This window comes from Electrophorus electricus, chromosome 13 (genome assembly GCF_013358815.1).
Source record: "Electrophorus electricus isolate fEleEle1 chromosome 13, fEleEle1.pri, whole genome shotgun sequence".
NCBI lineage: Eukaryota > Metazoa > Chordata > Actinopteri > Gymnotiformes > Gymnotidae > Electrophorus > Electrophorus electricus.
The window spans coordinates 12,819,104-12,846,534 of record NC_049547.1 but is presented as its reverse complement, the minus strand read 5'-3'; the positions used below and the strand labels follow the sequence as shown (position 1 = coordinate 12,846,534).

The following is a 27,431-nucleotide window of genomic DNA, read 5'->3' as shown; positions in this document are numbered from 1 at the left end:
TCTTACACTTTCTCATTGTTTGGTGTATCTTTTAAGTGGAAGTGTTCTGAGTTAAATGGACAAAATCCATAACTGAAAGAAACTAATTCCTTTATTCCCCCCAAATTGTGAGCAAAAGTACACAAGGGAATTTTGGTGTAGAAACCAATACTGAATATAATTTTGGCAATATTTCATCATGTGAAATATCTTAGTTTTTAGGAATTTTTAAGGCAGTAGTTTATACTGGACTGTAAATTACCACAGCCCAAATAAACAAGGTATGTAAAGACTGCAGTTATTTTGAGTAATCCTGAACAATAGCTACTACTGTTGTAATTCAAGAACAAAAATGTATACATTGTTGCATGGCACACATACATACAAGTAGAAATTATTCAGCACTAACAATAGAAGGAATGTAATGGCATTGCCATCTAATATGACCTTGTATTGTCAATATAAGAGTATAATCTGTATTTTTCCTTGAGGCAGAAAAAAAAAAGTATTTTGTGATTGACAAGACCCACAGTCTCTCCTTCATCTAGTGATGGCAAGGAGACTAATGAGGACAAAATGTCTAACAACACTTCAGCAACATACTCACCCTTAATGTCTTGACCAGCACTGGGTTGTTCAATATAACCAATGTAATTTAGTTTAAAAATGTGTGTGTGTGTGTGTGTGTGTAGACTCCCTCATTGTTTTTCATCAGGTAGACTTTCTGGTTGGTGGTTACTCTTGTTTCCAAAATGATCAGCTACTACTCTGAGTTCATGAATGGCTCTCCACAGTCTCTCATTCTCTTTCAGCTGATCATTGTACTGAAAATAAAGGAATAAAAATGATCTTAGTAGCTCATTAGGTCCAACCACATTCCAGAGCAGGAATCTTAAGAGACAAAACAGTAGGCCTGTGGGTGTTTAAAAGTCCTAAAAGTAGATAGAGAGAACCAGTCAAAGAAATGAGAAAAATGTTAAGACTGCCATTTATTTATTAAGGAAAAAGATCCAATATTACATCTTTGAGTGACAAAATTACATTAACCTTTGCTTTCAGTATCTGGTGTGACCCCCTTGTGCAGCTATAACTGCAACTAAACATTTCCAGTAATTTTTTATTAGTCCTGCACATCAGCTTGGAGAAATTATAGCCAATTTCTCCATACAACTCAGCTATGTTGGTGGGTTTCGTCCCATGAACGGTTTGCTTCAGGTCCTTTCACAACATTTCTACTGGATTAAGGTCAAGACTTTGACTTGGCCATTCCAAAACCTTAAATATATTCTTCTTGATCCACTTTTTGATAGAACAACTTGTGTGCTTAACGTCATCGTCTTTCTGCATGACTCACGTTCTCTTGAGATTCAGCTCATAGACAGATGACCTGGTATTTTTCCATTTAGAATTTGCTTATATAATTTGGATTTCATTGTTCCATCAATCATGGCAAGTCTTCCTGGCCTAGATGCAGCAAAACAGGCCCAATTATGATACTACCACCACAGTAGGGATGAGGATGAGGTTTTTATGCTGGAATGCAGTGTTTTACTTTCTCCAAACACCACATCTCATTTAAAAAAAAGACAAAACAAAACTATTTTGTCTCATCTACCCACAAAACATTGTTCCAACAGACTTCTGGCCATGTCATCATCTTTAAAAAACTGCAAACAGGTAGCAATGTGCTTTTTGGAGAGCAATGGCTTTCTTGCTATGCACACCATTGTTGTTCAGTGTTCTGCTGATGGTGGAATCATAAACATTAGCCTTAGCCAATGTGAGAAAGGCCTTTGGTTGCTAAGAAGTTACCTTGGGTTCCTTTGTGATGACCTGGACAATTACATGCCTTGCACTTGTTGTGATCTTTGTTGGTTGTGATCTTTGTTGGTTGTGCACACCTGGAGCGGATCTTCAATTCCCTCCATTTGTACACAATTTATCTGTCTGCGGATTGGTGGACTCCAAACTGTTTAGAAATGGTTTTGTAATCGTTTCCAGCCTGGTGAGTATCAACAACTCTTCTGAGGTCCTCAGAAATCTCCTTTGGTCATGTCATGATACAGTTCCACAAAGGTGTTGTGAAGATGAAACTTTTCCAGATCCCTCTTCTTTAAATAAATCAGGGTGCCCACTCACACCTGATTGTCATCCCATTTATTAACAACAGCTGGCTCAAATTATCTGCTAATGCTAAAGGTTCACATACTTTTACCACTCACAAATATGTAATATTGGATAACGTTCCTCAATAAATACATGAGTCTAATATTTTGATTAAACTGGTTCTCTCTATCTACTTGTAGGACTCGATGTGGTTTTAAATCAAATTTTAAATCAAATGCAGAAAGATAGAAACTTCTAAAGGGTTCACAAACAAACATTCAAGGACAACTGTGTGTGCACACATTTTATATTTTATATATATATATATATATATATATATATATATATATTTCCCCCCCCCCCCCCCCCCCCCCCCCCTTATACACACAGTGATCCTTGCATGTTTGTTATAGTATTCATTAGAAAAAAGAAAAATGTCACTGTCTACATGCATGCTACCACAGCCAGCTAACTTCCAATGGTGACTACAAGTGAGACACATTGTGGCATACCTAATTTACCCTTCAATATTTCAACAAGGTCAGCCAACTCCATCTATAAATCTTAGCCAGAAATGAAACGTTTTGTATGTAGATTATGTAAAATGAACTATGAGACATATGCCTGGCTAACAACTAGCATACACACATTTAATTTTTTCAACTGTAGTTGCATTCTGAAGTCTGCTGAGCTGTATTTTGGCATCCTATGTACAAATGCACACACAGAAGAAACCCCCACCCCCCAACATTCAATTTTTCTGTGGGCAAGAATGATGATTGCTCTAATTAATTACTGCACTATTAATTAGGGCTTGTGAAAATTCTTAGGAACTACACTGTAGGACTTCAATCTCTTTGAGCAACTAAAATAATAAATTACATTTAATGTACTTTTCATATCACTTGACCAGCTTCAGATCACACCACAGTAACACAACAGGATGCATGTCATGATTCAGACCACCATCATGTTTTCTAACAGATTGTCTCCAAGGTTTTGGATCTTTTGAATTTTTAGATCTACAGAATGCCCTACCCTGAAATACTGATGTAGAGTTTCCTGATATGATCTTAAATTCATGGGTTCACAGCTCCTGAGTCAACAAAGCAGCTCTACACTTCCTCCAGCATACATTACAGCTGAATGTTCAGATTTGCATCATATTGGATACCGAACTTAAATGTTTGTCTCATCTATCTTCAGATTACATTCTACAAGTACTGCTGTGGAACATCCATGTATTCTCTAACTTGTGAAAACATTTATCAGGTGCAAGAGATGTCTGCAGTGGTCATCCTAAAGTTATTTTGCAGCAATCTGCATGAATGTGGAGTAATGGAGGCCCAAGTCCCTCATTTTTAAGTATTTGTTTTATGAACATCTTTTAAGGTCCTTTAAAATATTTTCTTTTAAAAAATGTTGCATTTAATCAAAATACTGTTGTAAACAGCATTTTTATTTAATTAAAGCCACACTTGAATTGAAACTGTGTCCTGATCCTGGTCCTGTTCCTGGCGTGAGAGACGTCGCTCGTCCTGTTTCTGGCGTGAGAGACGCCGCCCATCCTGATCCTGGTCCTGTTCCCGGCATGAGTTCGCTGCTGCTGTTGCTTCTTTGCCCGTCACTCCTGTTCCTTTGGTTCTGCTCCTGATTCTTGTCCTGTCCAGTCTTCTCCTGTTCTCCCACCAGTGGCTATCCCACAAGCCACCTGTCCTGGTCTTGTTCCCGGCATGAGAAACGCGGCCCGTCCTGATCCTGGTCCTGTTCCCGGCGTGAGAGACGCCACCCGTGCTGATCCTGGTCCTATTCCCGGCATGCTGCTGTTGCTTCTTTGCCTGGTCACTCCTGTTCCTTTGGTTCCTGTGTCTGCTCCTGGTTCTTTTTCTGTTTAGTCTTCTCCTGTTGCCCCGGTTTCTGTGTCTGCTCCTGTGTCTGCTGATGTTCCGGTGCCTACTCCTCGTCATGTCCCGTGTTCGGTTCCTGTTTCTGGCCTGTCTGCTCCTGTGTCTTGTCTGGTTCCTGTTCATGCTCCGTGTCATGCCCATTCGGTTCCTGTTGGTTTTTTCACGCCCCGGTGTTGCGTGCTTTGGGGGGGGTACTCTCACGATCAGTCCCTTCCAACTTCCATGTTCCGTGTTCCGTGTTTTCCCTGTCTTGTGTTTAGTTCTGTTCCGTATTGTCCTCACCTTGTTTGATTGCTTATACCTGTCCCTCGTTTCTAGTTTTGTGAAGTTCATGTATTTAAACCCTGTTGTGTGCCTTGGTCGTGGTTATTCATTTGAATGATTTTTGTATGTGTTTAGTTCATTGAATATGGGTGTAATAAAGATTTTGCTATGTTTTGTGTGGTGTTTAATAGGACTATTATTAATTATTATTATTATGACTTGAATCAGGTCACATTTTAATAATTCCAAAGGGTTCACAAACCTTTTTCATAACTACACAGCTTAATAGCAAATATTACTACTCACCTGTTTCTGTAACAGTTGGATAGTTGTATCTTGCCTTTTCACCAATTCCCAGAGCTGGGAAAGAAATTAAAAATCATGAATTGTTTCAGTTATATTAAATGAAATTAAATCACTTCTGCATCACTTGGGCATCCTTTTCTTGCATCTGTTTTGATATGATTTCTCATTAAAAAAAAGGAAAAAAGGTCTTTTTTTGGTCTAGGTTAGTGCTTAAGCAGTACCTGGGTAAGATCACTACTGCTGTGGCAGCATGTCTGCTGACAGTCCTGTTGCAGGAGGCTACTTTTCTTCCATGCTTCAGCTTCCAATCCATTGACCTTCTCACAGTCTACACATGCTGTTAACTTGGAGGAAATGTTGTACATATTTGTTAGAAAGATGTGAATCATATACAACACAAGATGCTCGTCTACCCCAGCCAGTTCAAGTGTCCTTGGGTAATGAGAAATGCGCTACACAAGTATAACTTTGTAACTTCATACCCAGTCTTCTGGAGTATTTTTTCTATATGATGCTGAAACTGAGTAGCACAGATGGTAAATTTTAAGCCTACCACAGTCTAGTACAAACATGGACGTATATTTTTCTAAAAACCTTACCATGAGACCATTTTCAGTGGCAGCAGCTACAGCAGCTGCTTTTAGTTCCTGAAGCTCTTCATATGGGAGGGTATCACTTTCTGGGAAAGCGGTTGGGCTAGACATAGACTCTCCAGAGCCCTCTGGCATGGGAATGAATTCTGCATCTAGCAGCTCCTGAGGAGGGAAGTTTGAAAGTAAAACCCAGTTGACTTATGGAGATGATACCCATTTTGTGGAAGAATTTTTTATCTGGTAAATGGCACACCTTACGAAGCCAGGATGGGCAAGAACTCTCACTGGTCTTGTTCTCCATCAAGAACAAGGGAGTCTCTGGACCTCCTTCCTCCATGTCAGCCTCAACAGTGCCACCCATAATACCATCTCGTAATTCGGAGTCTGAGCCAGGCTCAATATCCAGTTCCACACAGGAGCTGGAGACATGACCTATGCCTTATCAACAAAAGTGTGTTTGACAGACATTAGGTAAACACATACACAACATAAACCACTGATATACACAAGGTAAATCATACACAGCCTGTAAATGAAATGAATTAACAGTTTATAATTGAGAATATACACTGCTCAAAAAGTTAAGGGAACATTTAATCATCACTGTATAACACCAAATCAATTAAACTTCAGGGATATCAATCTGTCCAGATAGGAAGCAAAAGCAATCGTGAATCAACTTCACTTGATTTGGTACAAATGAAAGTGACAACAGATGCATGAGAGGCAACAGCAAGACAAGCAACAAAAATGGAATGGTTTTGCAGGTGGTGGCCACAATTACTCTCTCCTTATCCTTCCTGACTGATTTTTCTCTACAATACTGCAGTTTTGCATTTTGCTAGTGTTCTTGTCAATACTGGTAGTATTTCCTGCAGCCCATTCAGGTTGGACAGGGCTGTAGAAGGGCATCAACTCAGTAAAAGGATTTGTATCTGCTCCTTTGTGCGAGGAGGAGCACTGCCAGATCCCTACAAAATGATCTCCAGCAGACTACTGGTGTGCATGTCTCTGACCAAACTGTCAGTAACAGACTCTACGAGGGTGGCATGAGGGCTCAACATCCTCTTTTGGCACTTGTGCTCACAGCCCAGCACCATGCAGTTCAACTGGCATTTGTCAGAGATCACTAGAATTGGTAGGTCCACCATTGGCACCCCAATCTCATCACAGACAAGAGCAGGTACACAATGAGCACATCTGGAGATGCCATGGTGAACGATATGCTGCCTGCACCCTCATAAAGCAAGACTGGCTTACTGTTGGGTCAGTGATGGTGTGGGGAGGCAACGTGATAGCCAACAGTACACTGACTGCTCTTAGGTACCAAGTTGAAATCCTCAGAGCCATTGTCAGACTTTATGCTGGTGCAGTGGGCCCTGGGTTCCTCCTGGTACAGGACAATGCCAGGCCTTATATGTAGGCCCTTCCTGTATGTCAAAGGCAGTGATTCCATTGATTGGCTCTCACATTCCCCAGACCTGAATTTAACGCATTAAATGCCACCAAGTAGCGCCACAAACTGTCCAGGAGCTCACTTTTGACCTGATTCAGGTCTGGTAGGACCATCCGCTGTCACAGCATGCACAAACATTGTCAGGAATGAATACAGTCATGTGGGGGCAATACACACTAATGAATTACATTATGAATTGCCGTGATAAAATTCATACAAATTGGATCAGCCTGTGATTTCAATTGTTTACTTTGATTTTTGGTATGATTTTGAATCCAGCCCTCAATGGGTTGATGATTTTAGTTTCCACTGACCATTATGCCATTTCATTTTGTTCTTAATGAAATACACAACTTAAATCAGTAAAGATTTTCAGCTTTAATCTCTTTTTTTTTTCGAGCTGTGTGATTTAAGTGTTCCCTTACATTTTTTGGGTCGTTTAATAGTAAAAAAGTAAATTTCTCACCACTTCCAACCGACAGTCCACTACTGTTTGAACGGATAGTTTTGGAATTAAGCACCTTTTCTGTGAAAAGCATAAAAGCAAGCTACTAAGCATACTTATGCCAACATTGAACTACCTTACAAACCACATTTTACTAGAAAACATCTGTTCCAAAAAAAGACATAAAAATTATGTGGGGCTGATAACCACTGATAAGAAATGCTGTGGGTCTGATTACCCATGATAAGAAATGCTGTGGGTCTGATTACCCATTATAAGGATGGTGTGCCAACCCCTACAGGACAGGTCAGGCACGTGGTGTAGGGAACCAAAAATGGGCCGAGGAAGAGCAGGGCAAACCTCAGAGCCAAACCCTCGATCAGCGGGCATGCCTAATCGTCCATTTCCCGCATTTCCCCATGCAAAGATTTGATTATCTGATGGGAAAAGAGAAACCACATGTCAAAAGTCATTACCACAATAAATAATCAATCAAATAGATCTGCATGTCTCCAGCAGCACTGATATTCTTAAATTTTACTGGCCTTCTGTGGCAGCAATTGTGAAGCCATCTCCACAAGATACTTTGGACACAACTTTCCCTCCAAAGGGGCCCAGAAGCAGTTGAACCCCTAGGTGTTTCTTGAAGTCTTTCACACCCAGCTGGCCATATTTATTAGAGCCAAAGGTCATCAGACGTCCCCTCTCTGCAGATGAGCACAGGCAGGAAATGAACAAAACCGAATAAATAATAATGTTGAATCAATGCTGTGCTGTATATTATTTGTACATCAAGCAAATGCATTACATATTCTTTATAATTATTCTTCATGTTATAAGAGACACAAACAAAGAGAACAAATATTGTACCATCAATGGCTGCTGTATGGGTCTTCCCAGGAGAAATTACTTGGATCTTAAAGCGGGCGAGCTGCTTTACTAAAGTCAGGGTTGTGGTGTATGGTATCTCCTGATAACCCTAATCCATAGATTTTTTTTCAGTTGAAACAGGTCAAACACATAATGGGAAGCAGATACTACATAAGTGGTTGCATAGCAAAGACAAACATGTATATGGCAAAACTGTTTAAAACGGCTAATCGTGCCATGCTACAACGCTCTGTATGTTCCATACCTCCCCAGGGTGGTTCTTGATACCAGTGATGCCTTGATTGAGACCTAGCTTGTTTTGTTCATTATTTCCACAGGCCAAGACTCTCCCAGACTCTGTAAGGAAGAATGTTCCATCGCTGCCACAGTACACAGAATCAATACTAGCACCCTTTGGTACTTCCACCTAGAAAACCCAAATAAACTGATATTGTAGATCACAAAAAACAACCAAAACAATTCTCATCAGGTTACTCCGATAACACACAGTTTTATTCGTTTGTATATCCGCAAACAAACAATAAGAGAAACAAGCAATGAGTCATTAAATCATCTTATGAATCACTACAAAACAGTATCTTGATATGCAGTTAAAGTCAAGGTTTGCCTTGCAAATCAATTTCACAGAATCATGAATAAATGTGACAAACGTTATACTCCAGAGTTCACTACAGCTATTATTAAAATGTCGATGTCATTTTAATGGACAAACAAAAGCATAAAACCAGTTCTTAACCAACAGACAAGACAGCTAGTATGTAATATAAACCATAAAAATGTACTAATTGAAAGGCTAATCCAGTATTCAATACTTACTAGCATAGGAGAGGAAAAGTCATCCTCACAGTCCAGGCCAAGTCTACCTGCACAGAGGAACATCATATACTGCAAGTAAACTCATGTTCTCTTTAACCCACTACTATAACATCTGATCCCTGACATTTTGGAACTGTGAACGTGTGTGGTGCCCACCATGCTCTCCACAGCCCCAAGAACAGATGTCTCCTCTGTGAGTCAACACTACAACGTGATTGTCTCCACAGGAGACCTGTCGCACTGGCCGCTCCGCAAAGAACTCCAGCAGAACGGGTTCTAGAACCTCCATGCCCATCTCATTCTCCACACCAATACAGCCATAATAGTCTGAGCCAAACATGTACATTTGGTCTTCATCTGGGAGAAAACAGTAAAAGTACATATTACTATACATAAACATTTTATATATATATATATATATATATATATATATATATATATATATATATATATATATATATATATATATATATATATATACACACACACACACACACACACACACAATTTTAAAAAAATGTAAAAAAAAATTATATATAATATATATATTAAACATTTATTTATTTATTCTTTAAATTCATTCAAAACTGTAGTGGACTTTTGGACAGAGGTCCTTCATCAGCTGTGCAAGCAATGAAATGTCCTGTTTCCATGGGTTTCTAAAGTTCTTGGAGTGTAGCTTGGTTATTTTTCTTCGAGTTTCCTAATTTTATTGCTGCCATAGCAACAACTGGCAATGCAAGCAAATATGTCTTTAAAGCAGTGTCCATCAGTATTAAAATGCCTTGCCATTGGAAACAACAAATCCTTAATTCTGATGGGTGTAATCTTAATTCCCGCAGGGGTTCAAAAACCCAATCAGCAAGCCTTCTATTGGTTTCTGCAATATAAAGCTGATTACATCTCTTGCAAGTAATACAGTAGACGACTCCTGCCGTGATGCATGAGGAGGAATGAGTGATGACAACTGATCCTTTTGTGCCAGTTATTTTAGAGGCCATGTTAATAAATTTACATGTCGCACATCTAGAGTTACAGGCAACAGTACCACAGCTTTTATTTAAATGATCATTTCTCTCATGCTTATTTATTATCCCTCACTCACAGCTACTTAGACTTAAGAACATTGGCAGTGACAATGAAGACTTCCTCCAGAAAAGTATGGAAATGTGTGGATATTTTCAAAACCGTGCGTTTCCTGAGGAAGTCACAGATGGTGCTTCGTTTGTTTTACCTGTTGAGAGACTAGATGCACTTTTGTCTCCCCGTCTTGTCGCTCATCATTGTGCTACACCTGCTTCTAAGTTTCTGTTGTTTGTGTATACTGCCTTTTAGCCCATTAGCTTCTTGCCCGTTTGTGCTTTTGCCTCTGTGTTTAGCTTTAGTGTTTTGTTTTTGCGTCGTCATGTACTCTGGTTTTTGTACACTAAGCAGAAAGAGGGGGGCTGAGAATTAATGAAAATCAGAGCCACTATCTAGTATGAAGATCCAGGAGTATGCCAGAAAGATGGCCCCAAGTGATGAAGTGCTTAGTGAGTACCTCAGACAGCAGAAACCCCAGACGGATGGGAAGGAGGATGAACAGGAACCATCATGGGAGGATAAACCCCTGCATGGTATGTACCACCAACAAACAGTGGAAGCGGATGATATGGAAAGTCCTACCAATGGCTGGAAAAGGCTAGACTGAAAGACAGTACAGATGTACTAATCATGGCAACATAGGAACAAGCTGTGAATACAAGCTCAATAGAGGCTGGGATCTACCACACCAGGCAGCACCCCAGATGCAGGTTGTGCAAAGATGCCCCTGAGACAATCCAACACACAACAGCAGGATACAAGATGCTAGCAGACAGAGCGTACATGGAATTCCATAAACAAGTGGCTGGTACAGTATACAGAAATATTTGTGCTCAGTATCGGCTGGACCTTCTGAGGTCAAAGTGGAACACAGCCCCAAAGGTGGTAGAGAAAGACCGAGCCAAGATCCTATGAGACTTCCAGATCCAAACAGACAAAAAGGTAATAGCTAACTAACCGGAAATAATAGTAATGAACAACACAAAAGAGTGCCATAGTGATAGATGTGATAGAAACAGAAAAAGCTCTAAAAAATACCAAGGGCTAAGAGAAGAACTGGCAAAGTTTTGGAGGATAGAGGCAAAAGTGGTTCCTGTGGTAATCAGAGCACTAGGGGCTATAACTCCCAAACTGGGAGAATGGCTCCAGCAGATCCTAGGAACATCATCCAAGATCTCCGTATGAAAGAGTGCAGTCCTGAGGACAGTTAAGATTCCATGCAGGACCCTCAATTTCCAAGACCTCTGGTAGAGGACCTGAGCTTGAAGGAAAAAGACTGCCCACAGGTGAGTGAGTGGGGAATCTTTTATATATACACGTACCTGAACTTTTAGAAATGTAATAATGAAGCTCAACTGCAGTCATTTGCAAGGATGTCTACTTTATGCCACATTTTTCCCCAAACATGCTCTAATAATCCAGTCCTTGGGGGATCCAGTCCTTTTTTTTTTTGCATTTTTCAGCTCCTCTCCAAAGGCTGGGCTAAATATTCTGGGAACTAGAAAGATTAAACCTGTACACTGCCTAGGGGTCCCCAGAGACTTGTCTGAGAACCTCTGCAACACACACTTTTAAAAGCCAAGCTCCTTTAATCATCACTTACCAGTCACACAAGCTGTGAAGTCAGCCCCACAAGCCACCTGCCGAATGGCTTTCCCCTGCAGACGTTCCACCTTGCGAGGTTGTCTGTATGAGGCCTGATCACCATGGCCTAGCTGACCCACCATCTTAGCACCACCTTGCACACTCTGTAGATGAATCATACACCATCTTAACAGCATGATTCAGCTGATCTCTCTAGAAGTGAAGAAAAAAGTCAACAAAGTATCTAGTGGTGACAATAATGACAATTATTTATGCCCTATACTGTTAAAAAAACAAAAACAAAAAACCCCCCACCTCTGTTCTGACTAAAAATATAAATTGTGTTATGATACAAATCCTGTACATAGATGCATCATCTTGTTTGAATGATTATTTGGTGTGCCAGAGTCTTGGACACGTTAAGAGGGTATACTATTTAAAAAAATAAAATAAAAATAAATAAATAAAAAAGCCAAAAAGCATTCTTACAGCCCACGTATAAAGCTCCTTCTCCACAGTAACCACAGCGAAATGCGTCTCCCCTGCACACACTTGCTGAGCACTGCTGCCGCCTTTAAACATATCCAACTTCTGAGGGGTGAACTTCCCTCCTCCCCAGAAATACACCTCCCTTGAGCGAGTGGTTACTACAGCAACCGAGGTCTCCGACACTGTACTCAGTCTTAGGCACAGAGAGGCACACAGTAAAAAAAAACAAAACAAAACAAAACAAAAAAAAACTTTCATCTTTCATCAATCTTTTTAATTGGTTAATACTTTAAGACGAAATATGCAAAGGCCCGTTATACTGTCAACAGTGTTGCTGGGAAAAGGAAAATCTGCTCCCATACTTTGGTTTCTTGATGGATGAATTCAGTGCAGCCACACGCTCCTCCAAATCGCTGCAAAGCATGATGATTTTTTTCAGTTACTGCAAACATCATGATTTTACTTCACAGTGGATGCAAGTACTTTAGAGTTGGCCTATCTGAACAAAGTGCAATAACGTTTAAAATGTTTCTTGAGTAACACAAATATGTTTTAATTATTTCCTATTTAACAAATCCTTCACTTTTCACTTAGAATGCACATCCTTGTCAATCTCCCTCTTTTAATACTGACTGTCTAATGCAAGAGATGACTGGCTCGTCAAGAATCTGGTCAGCAGTAGGTCTCTTCTCTGGATCCTGTAACACAAACATGCAAGTGCTATACCTGATTTATCTATTGGGTTATTTGCTTATATAGAACGACGCAGTAAAATAAAGTAATCAAACATATGAAGCAAATTGAATTAAAAAAACCTGCACATACTCACCTGATCTAAGCATGCATACACAATTTTGATGAGCTCAGGTGAATAAACATCTGAGTTCACTTCCATAGTCCAGTTGCCCTGGACAATCTTCACACACAAGTTCAGAGGATTCTGGAGAGTTTAAATGTACAATGAGGAATGCCTCTTTCTGAACCATCAACACTATCAAGACAGCTAGGCTTAATAACCTGTTGGTTAAAGGCTTAGATGGAAAAAAGACCAATACCTTATCAATTCAGTAATGAGAGAGAAAATCTATGAAGAAAGGTTTCTGAGAACAGGAAGGTTTTCATAAAGAAGGTTTTCTGAGTGCTTACTACAGGGAAAATAACTTTTCGTGAGTGCTTTAACTGACCAGAAACATGATGAGAACAATGTGTTGTTAAACTTTATATATCAGGGGGTTTCGCATTGTAAACATAACATCATTCTAGATGAATACCGTTGCATCAAAGGTTCTGGTAAGGGTCAGGAGCTCAAATAAGACACAGCCCATGGCCCAGATGTCTGATTTAAAGTTGTACTTCTCCCCTTGACAAAGCTCAGGAGACATGTAGTATGGGGTACCTACACACTGTAAAGCAACAAAAGAAAAGAAATTGTATATACACACATATATACCAGGAAATTAGACCAAGCTAACGACCAAACTAGTTTGTAGGTCTACTTGGTCTAACTTTAAACACGTAAAAAAGTTAAAGGATTAATCAGACAAAAAAAAACCCAATAACAAAATTACACAATTCACCACTCATCCCAATCAGCCAAGCCATGTTTGATGTCCAAAGTTGGTTTCTTTAGTTTTGCACTGAAGCTATGAAGCAAACGTAGAAGTAAAGAAAACTTATGCCCAACAATTTATGCCCATTTTGCACATTCCATGCTAAAATCATCAGCATGAACCATTTCTTTATGAAATATCTGATTAATATTTTCTCTGATCAATACCTACTCTGCCATTTCAGGCAACTGCTGCTAGAAGTGCCAGCAACCACTCACTGAGCCAACATGGTGTCATGTACTCTTAGTGTACTGATATTGCAATTTATAACTAAGCCTGCTGCATGAGTTATGTATGAAACCATTAAAAAAAATAATAACATCGGCACTCATGGAAACCCTAACAATGACTAAAAGTGTGTTATATAATACAGATTAAGAAAACAATGCAAACAATTTTATTTTTCCTTAATCAACAGTTATTTAACGACTTAAAACTAATTGGCAAATTGCCCGCCTGGGTTTAACCACAAATATTTGTCATAACCCAAGTTTGAAAGTCTTTCCCTCCTTCTTTTTAAGGGCCTGTAAACCATTTCAGTATTAATAAGGATAAACAAAACATTAATTAAAACACTGACAAATTTAATAAGTAATAAGCATACTACAACTACTAATACTAATAATAGCATTTTAATAGGTAGGGTGAAAAGATTAGTAAGTCAAATATGAGGATGAGCCATGAACGGCAATCAAATCAACCTAAAACAACCTTCTGAAAGTGGGATGTTCCATTCTCATTAAATCAAAAATGGAAAACTACGTGCTTGTTAGGCCAACTCTCAGGCACATTCTAGTCTAAATCACATTTAGATCAAATTTCATTGTGAAATATACAGGAGCAGAATCCACCTACCGTCTCAGCCATTGAATACTCGGAGCCCAGTTTCTTGGCCAACCCATAGTCTCCTAGCTTTATCAAGTTTGTTTTAGTAAGGAAGATATTTAATGTTTTGATGTCCCTTTAGAACATGAACAAACAAGAAAGGGATCACTTTTTTTAATGTATAATATAACAAAAGGCAGTATTAACCTGTTTTATTTTGCAGTATTAACAACTTTCAGAAAATTTGCTTCTTACCTATGGAGGACACCAGCTTTATGAATGTGGGCCACAGCTGAGGCAATCTGATACAAATACCATATGACAACCTGGTGGAAGGGTGGGGAGGAGAGTAAAGTATCTTACATTACCCTGCATAAGTAAAATAAATTATAGAGGACATAAGACTTTATGCAATTTATTTCAATTAGGAAAATGGTTTCCTTAAAGGTTTTAAAATGTCTGGTTTTAACTGGTACCTCCTGTGTGAAGAGTTGCCCTTTCTGTTGGTTTATTTTGTCATAAAGATTTCCACCTAGACAACAAACAAATAAACAGATGAACTTGAATAATGTACTGCCCATCCATTCTTTTTATTTTGTATTTTAAGTAAGTAGCAAAATGCAAGTTCTCTGACCATTACAGTATTCCAGCTCAATCAGTAGGGTGTTCTTGTCCATGAAATGGTTGAAATAAGCTATGATGTTGTTATGCTGGAGAATGGACAGGATGCTGATTTCATTCATGACATCTCTACGCTTTTTATCGGAGAGACAGTTCAAATCGATCTCCTTCCAGACCACCAAAGAATTATCCTGAAAACAATAGACATCAGTACGCTCCTGGCACCCTTGGTAGAATTTACACAGTAACTCGCTAGCTCATTCACTCACTCGATAACAAAAAGATCAGCACTTCAGTCTCGTTCTCACTTTGCCATATTCGACATGTGAGAAAACTGAAGAGGGGCGTGGTCGTCAGCATGACTTACTAAATTAGTTTAGGCACGGTGTGAAAGTATGAATAAAAGATTCTAGCATATTATTCCACCATAACATTTATGGTATAAATTCTCAATCCAATACAAATCAAACAACAATGAAATACAAGTGTTCGTGGCTACAGCACAAAACAAAAGACGTGGGCATGTGAAAACAGGTTAACAGCGTGCCTACCTCGGTGCGTCTGTATAAGGTGGCTTCTCCAAAAGCTCCTTTACCCAAGACCCGAATGGGAATGTAGTGTAACTTTTCCTCTTCGCCGCTAAATGCGACACATGCTGCCGGGACGCTGACAGAGTCGCATCCCGAGTCCGAAAGCGATGCGTAGTGCCGCTCATAATCTTCCAATGACATTTTGTTTGCAGTTGTCTAGTTGATATCAGTAACCAGGGGTAATATTAGAAAATTAGCACTTTGCCCTTACTGCAGCTAACAATATGAATATATACTAGCTAAGACGTCAAAATGCAATCTAGCACATAACAATGTACTAGCTAATAAATTGTTGCTAACTAACTAGCTAGCTAGGCTAGGTAGCAAATGTTTAAAAAGGGGTCATTCCGTTCTCGGCACTGAAAAAATATACACACGCATTTCGCATTAATGAAGTTCAGCTAGTTAGCTAGAAACCGTAAGCATAAAAGTTGTTTCCTTGTTCTGCTTCATAAGAACTTGGCTGTCTATCTAGAAGACTATTCTCTCTAACTTGCTCGGCTTGGCCTCACGTCAACATACGGCCAAAAGTTTGGCTGCAGCTAGCGTTAGCATAGCTAGCTACCTTAAATACTGGTGTGCAACGCTAACATTAATGTATAAAATATCACTTATAGCAAGTACTATATGATCATTACTACTGACATAACCACTTTGTCGTGTCCTGTATCTTCTGTTCCGAACTAAAACTACTAACAAGGGGACAACTAGCTTAGCTACACGGCGTTACCAATGTTGGGAGTCGGTTCTAGTCATGATTCTTAAATCCATCGATTTACATTTAACTTATCGACCGAATCGAATCGACTCCGAACACATGAACTCCATGTTATAATTGTCACAAGTAGTTAAGTATACGTCACATCAGGTTTTGCCAGGAGTATATTTTAATACGTACGTTTACCCCTCTTAAGGAAACGTACTCCCCTTTGCCGCCTCCATTGTTTTGCAAGTAACATTACCATTTAAACTGCCTCCACTTAAGAAAAGTACGCCTAAAAAGAATCGAATCACTAGATTCAGAAATGAATACTTCAAAATAGTAGACAAACAGTGGGCGTTTTAACGCCTCATTACAGACGTTTGTACATTCATGGATATTCGTCATCAGTTGTCCATTTGATAGTTACGTTTAAGAAAGCGGATATGAAAGATTGAAATTAACAACCCTTATTTTAAAATATGCAGACCAGAAAACTGTAGCCAACTATGGCCCTTAAACGACCGAGCGAAACAACTGGAATCGTACTGAAATCAAACGTCGGTGGGGAATTAGTACACAACGGAGGATAAAGGGGGAAAGGCAAGGCAATTCACATCAGTGTTGCTATATATTATAGCCCACATGTTCTCAGACATGTTGAATGTTACTTTGCTGTTTGAACTGTCATATGAAAGATCTTTTAAAGTTTTTCTGATAATTTAATCTTGTAGAACCTGTTTGGCTACACTGCAACATAACTCACATATGCATTGCTACGTATAGGATGGCAATTTTACATAGAAAAAAACCTGGATATTATGCTCTGAGAACTGTAGCTAGCTAAACCAAAATTGAACCTTTCTGGAATTTTAATGTTCCTTGTGTTAACTTTTTTTTTAGTGTCCCCTGCAATAATAGATCCATAATTGTCAGAATTAGCATATTGGGTTTGAATGAATGTATTTCAAATAAAGGTGAACAAAGCTTTTCATTTTATTTTCTAAAATAACAAGAAAAAACCCCCCAAAGCTTTTTAATCTTATTGAACAAAAGGGCACATTATATAATGTACAAGTACAATGCTTTTTTAATAACTAAGGCTGATAAGGGAAGGGGGATCCTAACATTAGTAATGAAGTACAAAACTATTTACAAAAATTGTGGTTTTAATTAGGTCAATAAAGGTTTAAGGAATTAAATGTTGTTTGCTCTAGCAACAAAATTTTCTATCATTTCTTTCAGTTGTTGGAGAACTGTTTGGTCTTCATTGATAATTTCACTCATCTTGTCCATCTTTTTAACTTGGTCGTTGCAAAGTTTCTGAAAGTTACATGCACAAAATGTAAAAACACTTGCACAGCACCTATAACAATACAATTATTCTGTTTCCAAATAATATTTTAGATAGATTTGTAGACATTTTAAACAATCCTTTTGGAATTATCTTGATTTTCTGCATGTCCTTAGACATGCATGTCCTTAGAATGTCCTTAGACATTCTAATTTTCATAATTTCATAATTAATCCATAATAATAAATGAAGACAATTCATTATTGTTTTAGTCAACATAATCTTAATTTTATATTGCAGCAGCTCCACTAAGCAAACTGTTTAAAACAAACAAACAATCACAGTCATGTATATAAAAAACAAACTCCATGTGAACCTCTAAAAAAATTAAAAATAAAAATAAGACTGATTAGCAGCTTCAGAAAATTTTTGGTTGACAATACAGCAAAAGAAGGTTTAGCCAGTATTTAAGTATAAGGGTTTATATACTGCAGATATCCAGAATATTCACAAACCTATTCCTTACAAATGCACACTCATGCAACATTTTGGTACCTCAACATCGATTTTTAGGTTAGTGCCTCTGTAATTAACCTGACCTTCGCACAGGGTTCAGTGCTAGGCAGAGGTAAACATAGTTGATGACCATGAACTCAATGTTGTCTTACCTCAACTATAACCAAGTGGTTGGCTGCCGCACTGTAGATGTGTGTCAAATTGTTTGCTACCATCCGACTCTCTTCTTTTGTTTCCTGAAGAACAAGGTGGTACCTGATGGAGAAACACAAAATTCTCTGCTTTCTCTACTTTCCCTACTGGTACAAACATGGAAATACAGTAGCTAGAATGAGAAAAGGAGGAGGGTATTTGCTGGACTCTCACTGTTGCTGGGTTGCTTTTAGTTGCTCTTCAGCTTCCTCATAACCGTCCATGACTTTCTTTTCTAGGAGCTTCTTGTGGCTTTCAGCAGCATCCACGTCTGCTGCCCACTTTTCCTCTTCATGAGCAATCTCCTACTCAAACCATAATTCAGTGATTAACCTATTTCATGTTTACTCCATTGTTTAACATAGCTAGGGTTTAAACATAGCTAGTTTTAAACTTCTATTTTTCTTTTTTTTTTTTTTTATCTAAAAGAGCTGGAGTAGATGGTAAAAAACCATCCTGAATATTATGAGTTCTTTCTTGAATTTCCTTCACAAACTTAGTCAGGCATTACCTGAACAGCAAACAGCAAGTCTGGCTTTTTTGAGACAGGCCAATGAGCATGTTTTGGGGGGGGAAATGTTCTAGCACACTGCCAAATGCGTATCAGAATATTTGAAAGATCAGTATATTTGTTTTACCAGCTTCAAGTACTTTACATGTTCAAGTGGTTCATTACTTTAATATCTAAAATAAAAAGACCCAACCTCAACTGACGCACCTGCATGTCATGTTCCAACTGCAGGTCCAACCTGCGAATCTGCTCCTTCAGCTGTTTTATGTCGTTTACCTTCTCTGAAATGTTAGACTTTACCTGTAGAAAGCCATGAGAGGTTATATCTTCACAGACATCTGAGTGAGTGTCATTACCAACTGTCTTACTATCAATATATATAGTGCCATATTTTTTTGAAAAAAAAAGTGGATTGGGGGGGAGATATATGACAACACCTAGAATGTCAATGAGTGTAAGAGAGTTGCTACACCTGCTCTACTGTTTCCTCCAGGCTTAGCTTCATATTGGCCAGACTGCTGAACTCCTCCTCTACATCCAAGAGCATGTTTTTGAGAGGATTCTACAAGCACACATTAGAACTTTAATAAATTCATATAGAAAGCAAAGTTCCACCTTAAACTTTTGAGTGTGGGTGTGCTGTGGTAGCAAACTCAGCCATACCTGAATCTGTGCTCTGATCTGAGTGGCAGTGGTCGGGCCATAGTCACTCACTGTCCTGATCTCAAAGTCATGACCACAGGCATTCTCAGCTGACTGCGGGATGAGTTTTAGCATGCGTGCCAGCTTGTGATACTCTGTTAACCTCACCTCAGCCTACAGAAGATATTCAGGGAGAATTATTTCTTTGGTTCATATAGAAAACCAGGTAAAAATGAAACAACAGGAGCAGCATCTAAAACTAAAACTAGTAGCTTCCCACTATCCAGTTAATGAAGTTTAATGAAATACTACTTTATTCTGTTTACTTTTCTGAAGCAGTTAACAACAGGCTATCAAGTAGAGATGGAACCAATCCAATACCAAATTTAAGAATTGGGCCAATATCAGCGAAAAATGCAGGATCAGATATTAGGAGAAATGTTTTAAGGAAACCAATCCAATACTGTCACAAATCCAGCCTGAAAATAGCACAGTAGTGCTTCGCAGAAGGCCACTGCAGGTCATGTGATAACAGCCATGTTCGTTTGAGCAGTTTATGCAGTGTTTAACTGCAGAGTTTTCTTGACATTAACAACTAAAACTATTATGTTTAAATGCAAAGATCCATGCAGTTGCATACATGTGATGATTTGTATTGCTATAATCTAGTTTTTATAACCCAGTGTGGGGGAACAGTTTATCTGCGTTTTAGCGAGAGCATTTCAGCGAGACAAAATAGCATCTTAGCACTGTATACTGCCATGGAGCCATGACCAACAGTGACTTATCTATTAATCTGTTTAAAAAAGGAAAAAAAGTTGTTTCCAGTTTGGCTGGGAAGTAAAGAAAATTCAGATTCAGGGAAAGGAGAAAAAGCACCAGAAAAGTAACAGAAATAGCTGGAGAGGAGAAAGAATAACTGAACAAGTAAAGCACTCTCCTCTAAATTACTCTAAGAAAAAGTCATTTAAAAAAGTAATTAAAAAATTCAAATAAGATGGAAAATAAGATAATTTAAGATAACCTTGTCCATAGAAATTTGTTTTGGCTAGAAAGAATAACCATCTTGTAATCGTTATCAGATCATGTTTCTAATGGTTTTAAGCAGAACTCAAGTGAAGAGAGGTAGCCCCTCTCTGTCTGCTCACTTGGTACCTTGGGTATGGGGTGTGTAGTGGATAGAACTACAATTTACCGCTGAAATTCACAACAGTTATAATGTTAGTATTAAGTTGACGTGGAATTATAGTTGCATCAGTAATGAGTTTACATTTCAAGAGTCAGTGAGTGAGGCAAAACATACTGAGCAGAGTGAGCGACCTCACTAAGATATGCTGTATGGGATTAGAAGGAAAAATGCTTGTCTTAAGTTTTTTGTTTTGAAAATAATTTTATCCATCATCCTGATAAAGCCCATATCTCCTGTCATATCCATATCTGTAGAAATATAGTATCATAATATATGTCACACAAAAAAGCCCCCAGCATTCTAAGTTTCACAACTGAATCACAGCTCCACAGTGGTCTTTGATTAAATATAGTCAGATCGGTATCAATATCTGGCGATATTCAAATACAAGATCGGTATTATATCAGTATAGACAAAATTGTATCATGCCATCTCTACTATCAAGGAGATGTATTCTGCATGAAAACTTTAACTTGAGGGACTCACTGGAATATTACACATTAAACAAGAATAATCAAGAAACTGTAACTAAACAGAAGATAATTGGACTGAGTGCAGTGGCAGAAGCCGCAACCTCAAAATGTATTTATTCTTCGACGGCAAAACATTTACATATATGGCATTTAGCTGACACTTTTATCCAAAGAGACTTACAATTATGACTAAGCAATTGAGGGTTAAGTGCCTTGCTCAGGGGCCCAACAGTGACAACTTTGTAGTGTTAGGGCTTGAACCAGCAACCTTCCGAGTACAAGTCAAGTACCTTAACCACTATAAACATTTGTTTAAGTGAAGAAATAGTTTTCCATTTATAATATTTACAGAGATAAAAGCACAAGCTATTTGTTTTTATTTAGTGATATTCAGATTCCTACTGTAGTGAATTTGACATACATCTAAATCTATCTTCTGGATTCAACTGGTTATGACAAACATTGTAAATTGATTATACAAAAGATCGCACACATTAGGTTAGATTAAGTGAATGCATGTTCAATAAGCTACTCACCCTCTGTATGGTTTTCAACATGTCTATCTCCTCATTCCATACAAGCTGCTGAGCCTCTTCCAGACTGCGGCTCAGACTGCTGACGGTCTGCTGTAGTTCATTCCTCTCCCTGTTGATGCGCTCAATGTCAGCAGGAGTGAATTTCTGATTCACCAGAATATGCTGTAGTCTGGCCTGTTCCTGTTTCAGACCCTCCAATTGTAGGTCTATACAGATACACACAGAGACAGTACCATGCCAAACCATTTTTAATACTTAGGGTACTAAGGAGCCTTTCAAAAACACTGAACACTGGTTAGAAGCTACATAAAAATAACTGTTTTGCTCTTCTGCTGCAATAGAGAAGCTCATACCAGTAGCCTCCAGTTCCTCAGACAAGCCTGCACACTTTTTCTCCAGGTGGCTTTTAAATGACTCCATGTGAGTACGGTAGCTCTGGAGCTTTTGCAGGTCAGTCTGCAACTTTAGCTTCTCAGTTCTCTGTCCCATTAAGCGATCCTACACACACAGGCAATAAATACATAAATAAAGAGTGCGCAACACCAGTTTTAATGCATGTGAGAAAGCACCCACATAGTGTGAAACGCTAATTAAAGTGCAAATATTGCAAATAATGTTGAGTATATTATGTACATTTTATTTATTGCTTTTTAAAAGACATTATCTTTTGGAAAAACAAAGTTTCATGCATCTGGCTAAGTGTTCCATGGTGAATAAGTACAAAATGATTATGGCTTTAGAGATCTAAATATTTAACTGATATTATTGAAGCACATGTTTCCAGGTGTGAAAGGTGTTTGCAGCATTGTTGAAGCTTCAAGTGTCCCATTAAAATACAGGCTTACAGTATGGCTTTCTTTTTCCATTCTCTCCAATTCATCTATCAGCACTCTGTGTTTTTCCTTTTGAGACTCCAGTAGAGCTTCATCCACATTGTACAGCCTCTCTGTGTGCATCAGCATTACCAATACAAACACACAATTATATAAGACTAACAACATATAACAGCAAATTACAGCAATTCATATTATTTTATATATCATATATTTTTCAAAAACCAACATTATGCTTCACATAGAAAACGTTTTTGTTGGTTTATTTTTAGTAACTTTTAACATACTGTTACTAGGGCTTAAATTTATGTCAGTGTTAATATTTAAAATGCCCCATGATCTTATCCCAATTGCCTTACTTCATTATAAATGAAAAGTCGTGCAAGCAATCTAAATTTTTCAAAATGACTGGCCTTAATGGGGTGACCAAATCACTCACTCAGATGGCTAAGGTATTCTGTATCTTCGTCCTCAAAGGTGTCAGCTCCCTGCATGAACTTGTTGTAGGTCTTTGAACAGTAGTCTAGAAAGAGCTGTAGACCCAGTTCAGAATATTGAAAAACATACTGAAAATATCTATTTTAACTATTAAGGGAACAAAAATATGTCTTTCAGTTCTGTACTTAACCCAGAAGACTCTACTGTAATCGATTTAAGTTTATTTTATTAACTAATTTTAAACTATTGCAACCTTCCACTACTGCACTCTGCAATTAATTACTCTTCTTTTCACCAATATGTGTGTATCTTTACAGGAATGAACGTTTGCTGCATGTATGTATGTACGTGTGGTATTGATGGATATTTCATCCATGTATGGATGTCCATTACTCCACTAGTGTACATTTTATTGTCATAATAAATATAGTAATTATTGTCTAACAAAAACAGTATTCCTAAAAGATGTCAGCTTCATTACTGGCTAAATTGCTCAAAGATTGCTTTAAAGTAAGAAATCAAGGATTGCATGTGAAATGCTGCTTTCCAAGTAGTTGCTGAAAAAGTGCACTCTACCTTATTGTACTCCACTCCCTCCTCCAGCTCAGAGAAGTCATCTGAAAAGTCTGCAAACAGCAGATCCTGTCCTCTCAAACTGTTAAAGATCTGTAAGACCAATTAAAACAAATTTCTGATCACCACAGCATTGTACATAGCCATGCCATACTCTAGATCACCAAAAAGGATCTAAAGTAAACGATTATTATTAATTTTGTGCTTTGTGCATGCATGATATAATATCAAGGCAATATTATCTACAATCGTATCATGCATATACCACCATTTTGCAGAAAATCTTTTTTTTAACTCTTCAAATGCTGCAGTTACTGCGAAAGCAACACCACCTTTTAGCTGTTATGGGCACTTGTGGAAGGTTTTGGCTCTCCCCAAGTGCACATCTTTGAATACCACTCACATAGCACTATGGCTCATTGAAATGTAAAAGGATCATCGACAGACTGAACATACCTTAACTGCATCAATAAGCCAGAGGAGTGCTCCCAGAGCCTGAGGCCAGGTATGTGGAGCCCCAATGGAGTACATGGAGCTTTTAGACAGTGGAAATAGGTACCTGAAATAACAGGGTGATTATTTTAAGCAGTCAAAATAACACAGGGATCTCTGGAAACATTTTGTAAGAAGAGGACTGCATCGCACATCATGAATTCACAAAACTTCACTTTACCCTAAATCTCTTAACATCCTAGGGATCTCCTCTTCAACTTTGGAAGTAGGCATCTGAAAAGTAGGGTCCAGCAAACTGTAGATAAACTCAAAAATCTTCAGGAACTCTTTAGTAGAAGGTGACTGGAGGGCTTTTACTGAGATGGTTCCAGGGAAACCATGATCGCCAAGGAACTGCAAAGCAAAAATGAAAAATAAGACATTTGAGCAAACCAGAACTGCTTCGTTCAAAAGGTCCATGAGATTAATCTGTCTCACTTCCAGCATTTAAACAAGGCAAGACAGTGTTTAATAAAACAGGGAGAACACCTCAGAATTCAATAAATGTCCGAGTATTTTTTCATTTACAAAAAAGAAACTCCTTAACTAACACTGAGCACACCTCACAAAGCTGCTTGATACACTGCTGGACAAAGGCTTTGTCATGAAGTGGTCTGGGGTCCTTCATCTTCTCTGGGCCTCCATAGGACCCAAACATGCTGTTTCTCTGGCCACCAGCACTTCTGTGGATGAACAAGAGGAGGAGACTGTCACTGGAACTTTGAATATGGGGGGAGGGGGAGTACAACAAGTTGGTTTAACCATTTAAACTCTGTAGGCAATCTACCAACCCAGCAGCTAAAAACTATAAATATTGCTAAGAAATGAAGAATGACTTAATATTGTACATTATACTGTACCAACCTTGAAATGTAACACAGCTAAGTAATCCCACCAAATATATTTTCTCAGAAGGCAAAATTACTACATTCTACATATTGTAGTAATTCTACAAATTACTAAATTCTACAACTGTGAGAATGATGCATTTACACAGGACCACTAGAGATTCTTTTTCAGATATTTGTTACAGATAGCACACACATTGGCAGATAGTGCCAACGCTTATTGCACTCTGCACAATTCACAGACAGACTCACATTTACATTTATGGCATTTAGCAGACTTTCCAAAAAACTCACTTTCCAAAAAAGCTGGTCCTTCTTTCTGAAGTACTAGATTGAGGTTTTGGGATGTTCAACTTGCCAAAGACATTATCTTTGCTGTGAAAAGATTGCAAGATGATGTTTAAATATGTAAAACAATCAAAATCTAGCACAAACTGTTATATTTCACAGACTTCTGTAGCAGTGTAAACAAATATAAAATGTTTGCAGTCATAAACTCTATGCAATGTAGGAAACTCCCAACACATTAACACAAATACCTTTGTGGTGTGGCATTCACCAAACTCATTCTGCTGTCAGTCACACGCAGTGGCATCTCCGAATATCTGCTGCTAGGTCTTCGGCTCATCTTTACTTTAAAGCGAGAGCAAAATATAATATTAAGCACATGGGTACTAGAGTCTAGTTTTAAAACTTTTCAAAATAACTGGATCAATCATCTTATTGCAGAGAAAACTCAACCTTTTCAGGAGCCCCATGGTTCTAAGGTGTTAACTGCTAGCTTTGAAAGTTTGGTACCAACTGCTTTCTGTTATTGCCACAATACATACTGAACTGGTGAACTGAAACATACTACTGTATGTTTACAAACATGATATAATGAGGAATTTAAAAGTGCGTCCTAAATTACCATTAGCATCATAACACAACGGCAAAAAATCCTATCTAGCATGAAATATCAACAAGTAACAGGCATTGTGGCATCCTTGTTCTGCTCAAGATAGAATTTGAATGTACAATCTTGATATAATGTTGTTGAATCAGCTTTCAACTGATCTAACTAGCAACTGGTTTCATGACGATAGTTGCCCCATCGAAACACTTAAGTTACTAAGTCTACCAAGTTAACGAAACCACATAGGACCCTTATCTGGTTGGTATCAAAACCTATGGACTAATGGTACAATAAGAGCCTGAACACAATGATAGAATTCAGATCTTTACTTGGAACTTTTTTGACTTGTGTTTTTGAATTCACTAGCCATTACACAGCATGGCTGAAGCCTAAATTAGCTCTGTTGAGAATGAAAGGCCATCAACACAAAATGACAGGCTTTATTTTTTCCTTTGCAGCGAAATAAAATCTTCACAACACTTCATTAATTAGAATGACAGAAAAATATCTTTAAGATAATATTTTACCTATTACGGTCATCGGGAATACTAAGGTTATAGCAATCACTGTCTTTCATAAGAAAAGTCAGTGTTGCCGAATTATTAAAACTGTTAACCTAATGGCTAACTAGCTAACCCAGCATAGCTACTGCTAACCTTTACGGACGAAGACAAACATGATAGCAAGTTACCGCTAGCTAGTCAATACGTTAAATTAACATCAAATTAGAAATGTTGAGATATTGAGATATTAGACATGTAGCGCTGGCTAGCTAGATAACCTAGCTCGCTCACATCTGAAGTGCAGAGACAATAAAATCTTATAACATTCAACAGACGTTTAGAAACCACATAGGGGTTAAAGACCGTTTACCTTTAGCTATCTTAGCTAGCTAGTCACCGTTACAAATTTGAAAAGGCTAACTAGCTAGGTTAGTTTATTAATATCAACTACTAAAACTGGACAAAGCAGTCAAAATGCCAATGAAAATATTTACACAGACACAGTGAATTCATACAATAAAAATCCTCAATAATACCTTATATATGCAACGCTATCCAACTCCGTCGTTACTGTTCCTCCCTTGCCGTTTTCAAAAATTTCCGCCAATACGCATCAACGGACGACACCCGTGACATCACAGCTTCAACTGAGCCTGGGCGATGCCATAATAGGATGACGATGATGATGATGATTATTATTGCTGTTGTTGACCATGTATTAATTTGAGCGCACGAATTAATTTAAATAATTAGAGGCGCGTTGCTTCGGTTGTAGCATATTTTCAAATAGCTTTCATCTCCATGATGGCATAACATTCAAAAACCTTCTGAAGAAAAATATTAGGACTGATACTTGGGAAACATTGTATTAATGGAAACTGTAAGTAGGACTAAGTTTTTGGACTGAATTCAGACAGAAATGACTTTAGAGTTGGACTAAGTGTCTTCTGGACTGATGATTCCTGATCACTGAATCATAATTGGTTGTGGAGATTACTTGGAGAATGCTTCCTACTGGAGTTTGTAATTGGTGTAATCTCATACACCAATGTTCTGGACAACTGTGTGCTTCCTACATTTATAACATTTGGTAGTATTATCCATTACAATCTAATTGCATGTATCAGTCTGACAGTGTATGTGCTCCTGAGAATTGAGCCTGCGGTGTTATGAGCACCTTGTCTGCCTGCTTTCCCCCTTTTTTTACACCCTGGTTTTCTAATGTCAGAAA

The 27,431-nt window shown here is 38.3% G+C and overlaps 2 protein-coding genes across 4 annotated transcripts; both read right to left on the bottom strand.

Annotated features, from left to right (window-relative positions):
* Window positions 1–73: 73 nt before the first annotated feature.
* LOC113585933 (serine/threonine-protein kinase Nek9) lies at window positions 74–16,540 on the bottom strand. 3 transcript variants are annotated; one of them, XM_035532664.1, is made up of 24 exons: window positions 16,464–16,540; window positions 15,527–15,721; window positions 14,989–15,166; window positions 14,831–14,886; window positions 14,610–14,680; window positions 14,385–14,490; window positions 13,191–13,322; window positions 12,749–12,859; window positions 12,553–12,617; window positions 12,282–12,332; window positions 11,920–12,112; window positions 11,450–11,594; window positions 8,920–9,120; window positions 8,764–8,810; window positions 8,192–8,353; window positions 7,927–8,035; window positions 7,602–7,763; window positions 7,326–7,493; window positions 7,078–7,137; window positions 5,409–5,593; window positions 5,162–5,317; window positions 4,784–4,906; window positions 4,563–4,616; window positions 74–803 (listed from the first exon to the last, which is right to left on the bottom strand). In XM_035532664.1, exons 2-24 carry the CDS (start codon window positions 15,704–15,706, stop codon window positions 678–680), a joined length of 2,841 nt encoding a protein of 946 aa, XP_035388557.1. In that variant the 5' UTR covers window positions 15,707–15,721; window positions 16,464–16,540; the 3' UTR covers window positions 74–677. The 3 variants fall into 3 exon arrangements, with proteins under 3 accessions (XP_035388557.1, XP_035388556.1, XP_035388555.1); XM_035532663.1 differs by lacking the exon at window positions 16,464–16,540 and adding an exon at window positions 16,211–16,298; XM_035532662.1 differs by lacking the exon at window positions 16,464–16,540 and having other exon boundaries at window positions 15,527–16,299.
* Window positions 16,541–17,183: 643 nt separating this feature from the next.
* Window positions 17,184–26,787, bottom strand: ndc80 (NDC80 kinetochore complex component). The gene is made up of 17 exons (XM_027011633.2): window positions 26,737–26,787; window positions 25,342–25,435; window positions 25,097–25,177; window positions 24,517–24,637; window positions 24,136–24,308; window positions 23,919–24,021; window positions 23,466–23,555; window positions 22,891–22,984; window positions 22,464–22,564; window positions 21,972–22,116; window positions 21,619–21,824; window positions 19,442–19,594; window positions 19,251–19,340; window positions 18,986–19,078; window positions 18,442–18,572; window positions 18,228–18,330; window positions 17,184–17,588 (listed from the first exon to the last, which is right to left on the bottom strand). Exons 2-17 carry the CDS (start codon window positions 25,428–25,430, stop codon window positions 17,463–17,465), a joined length of 1,899 nt encoding a protein of 632 aa, XP_026867434.1. The 5' UTR covers window positions 25,431–25,435; window positions 26,737–26,787; the 3' UTR covers window positions 17,184–17,462.
* Between the last annotated feature and the right edge of the window lie 644 nt (window positions 26,788–27,431).

Coding starts and splice junctions, on each gene's coding strand:
- LOC113585933 (XM_035532664.1), bottom strand. CDS start 15,706: ATGTCATTGGAAGATTATGAGCGGCACTACGCATCGCTTTCGGACTCG. Junction 9,121..11,449: donor CTTCACAGCTTGTGTGACTG/GTAAGTGATGAT, acceptor GTTTTCTCCCAG/ATGAAGACCAAATGTACATG. Junction 5,594..7,077: donor TGGACTGTCGGTTGGAAGTG/GTGAGAAATTTA, acceptor TTTGTTGATAAG/GCATAGGTCATGTCTCCAGC.
- ndc80 (XM_027011633.2), bottom strand. CDS start 25,430: ATGAGCCGAAGACCTAGCAGCAGATATTCGGAGATGCCACTGCGTGTG. Junction 24,638..25,096: donor AGGACCAGCTTTTTTGGAAA/GTGAGTTTTTTG, acceptor GTTCATCCACAG/AAGTGCTGGTGGCCAGAGAA. Junction 22,117..22,463: donor TGGAAAAAGAAAGCCATACT/GTAAGCCTGTAT, acceptor CTGTGTGTGTAG/GATCGCTTAATGGGACAGAG.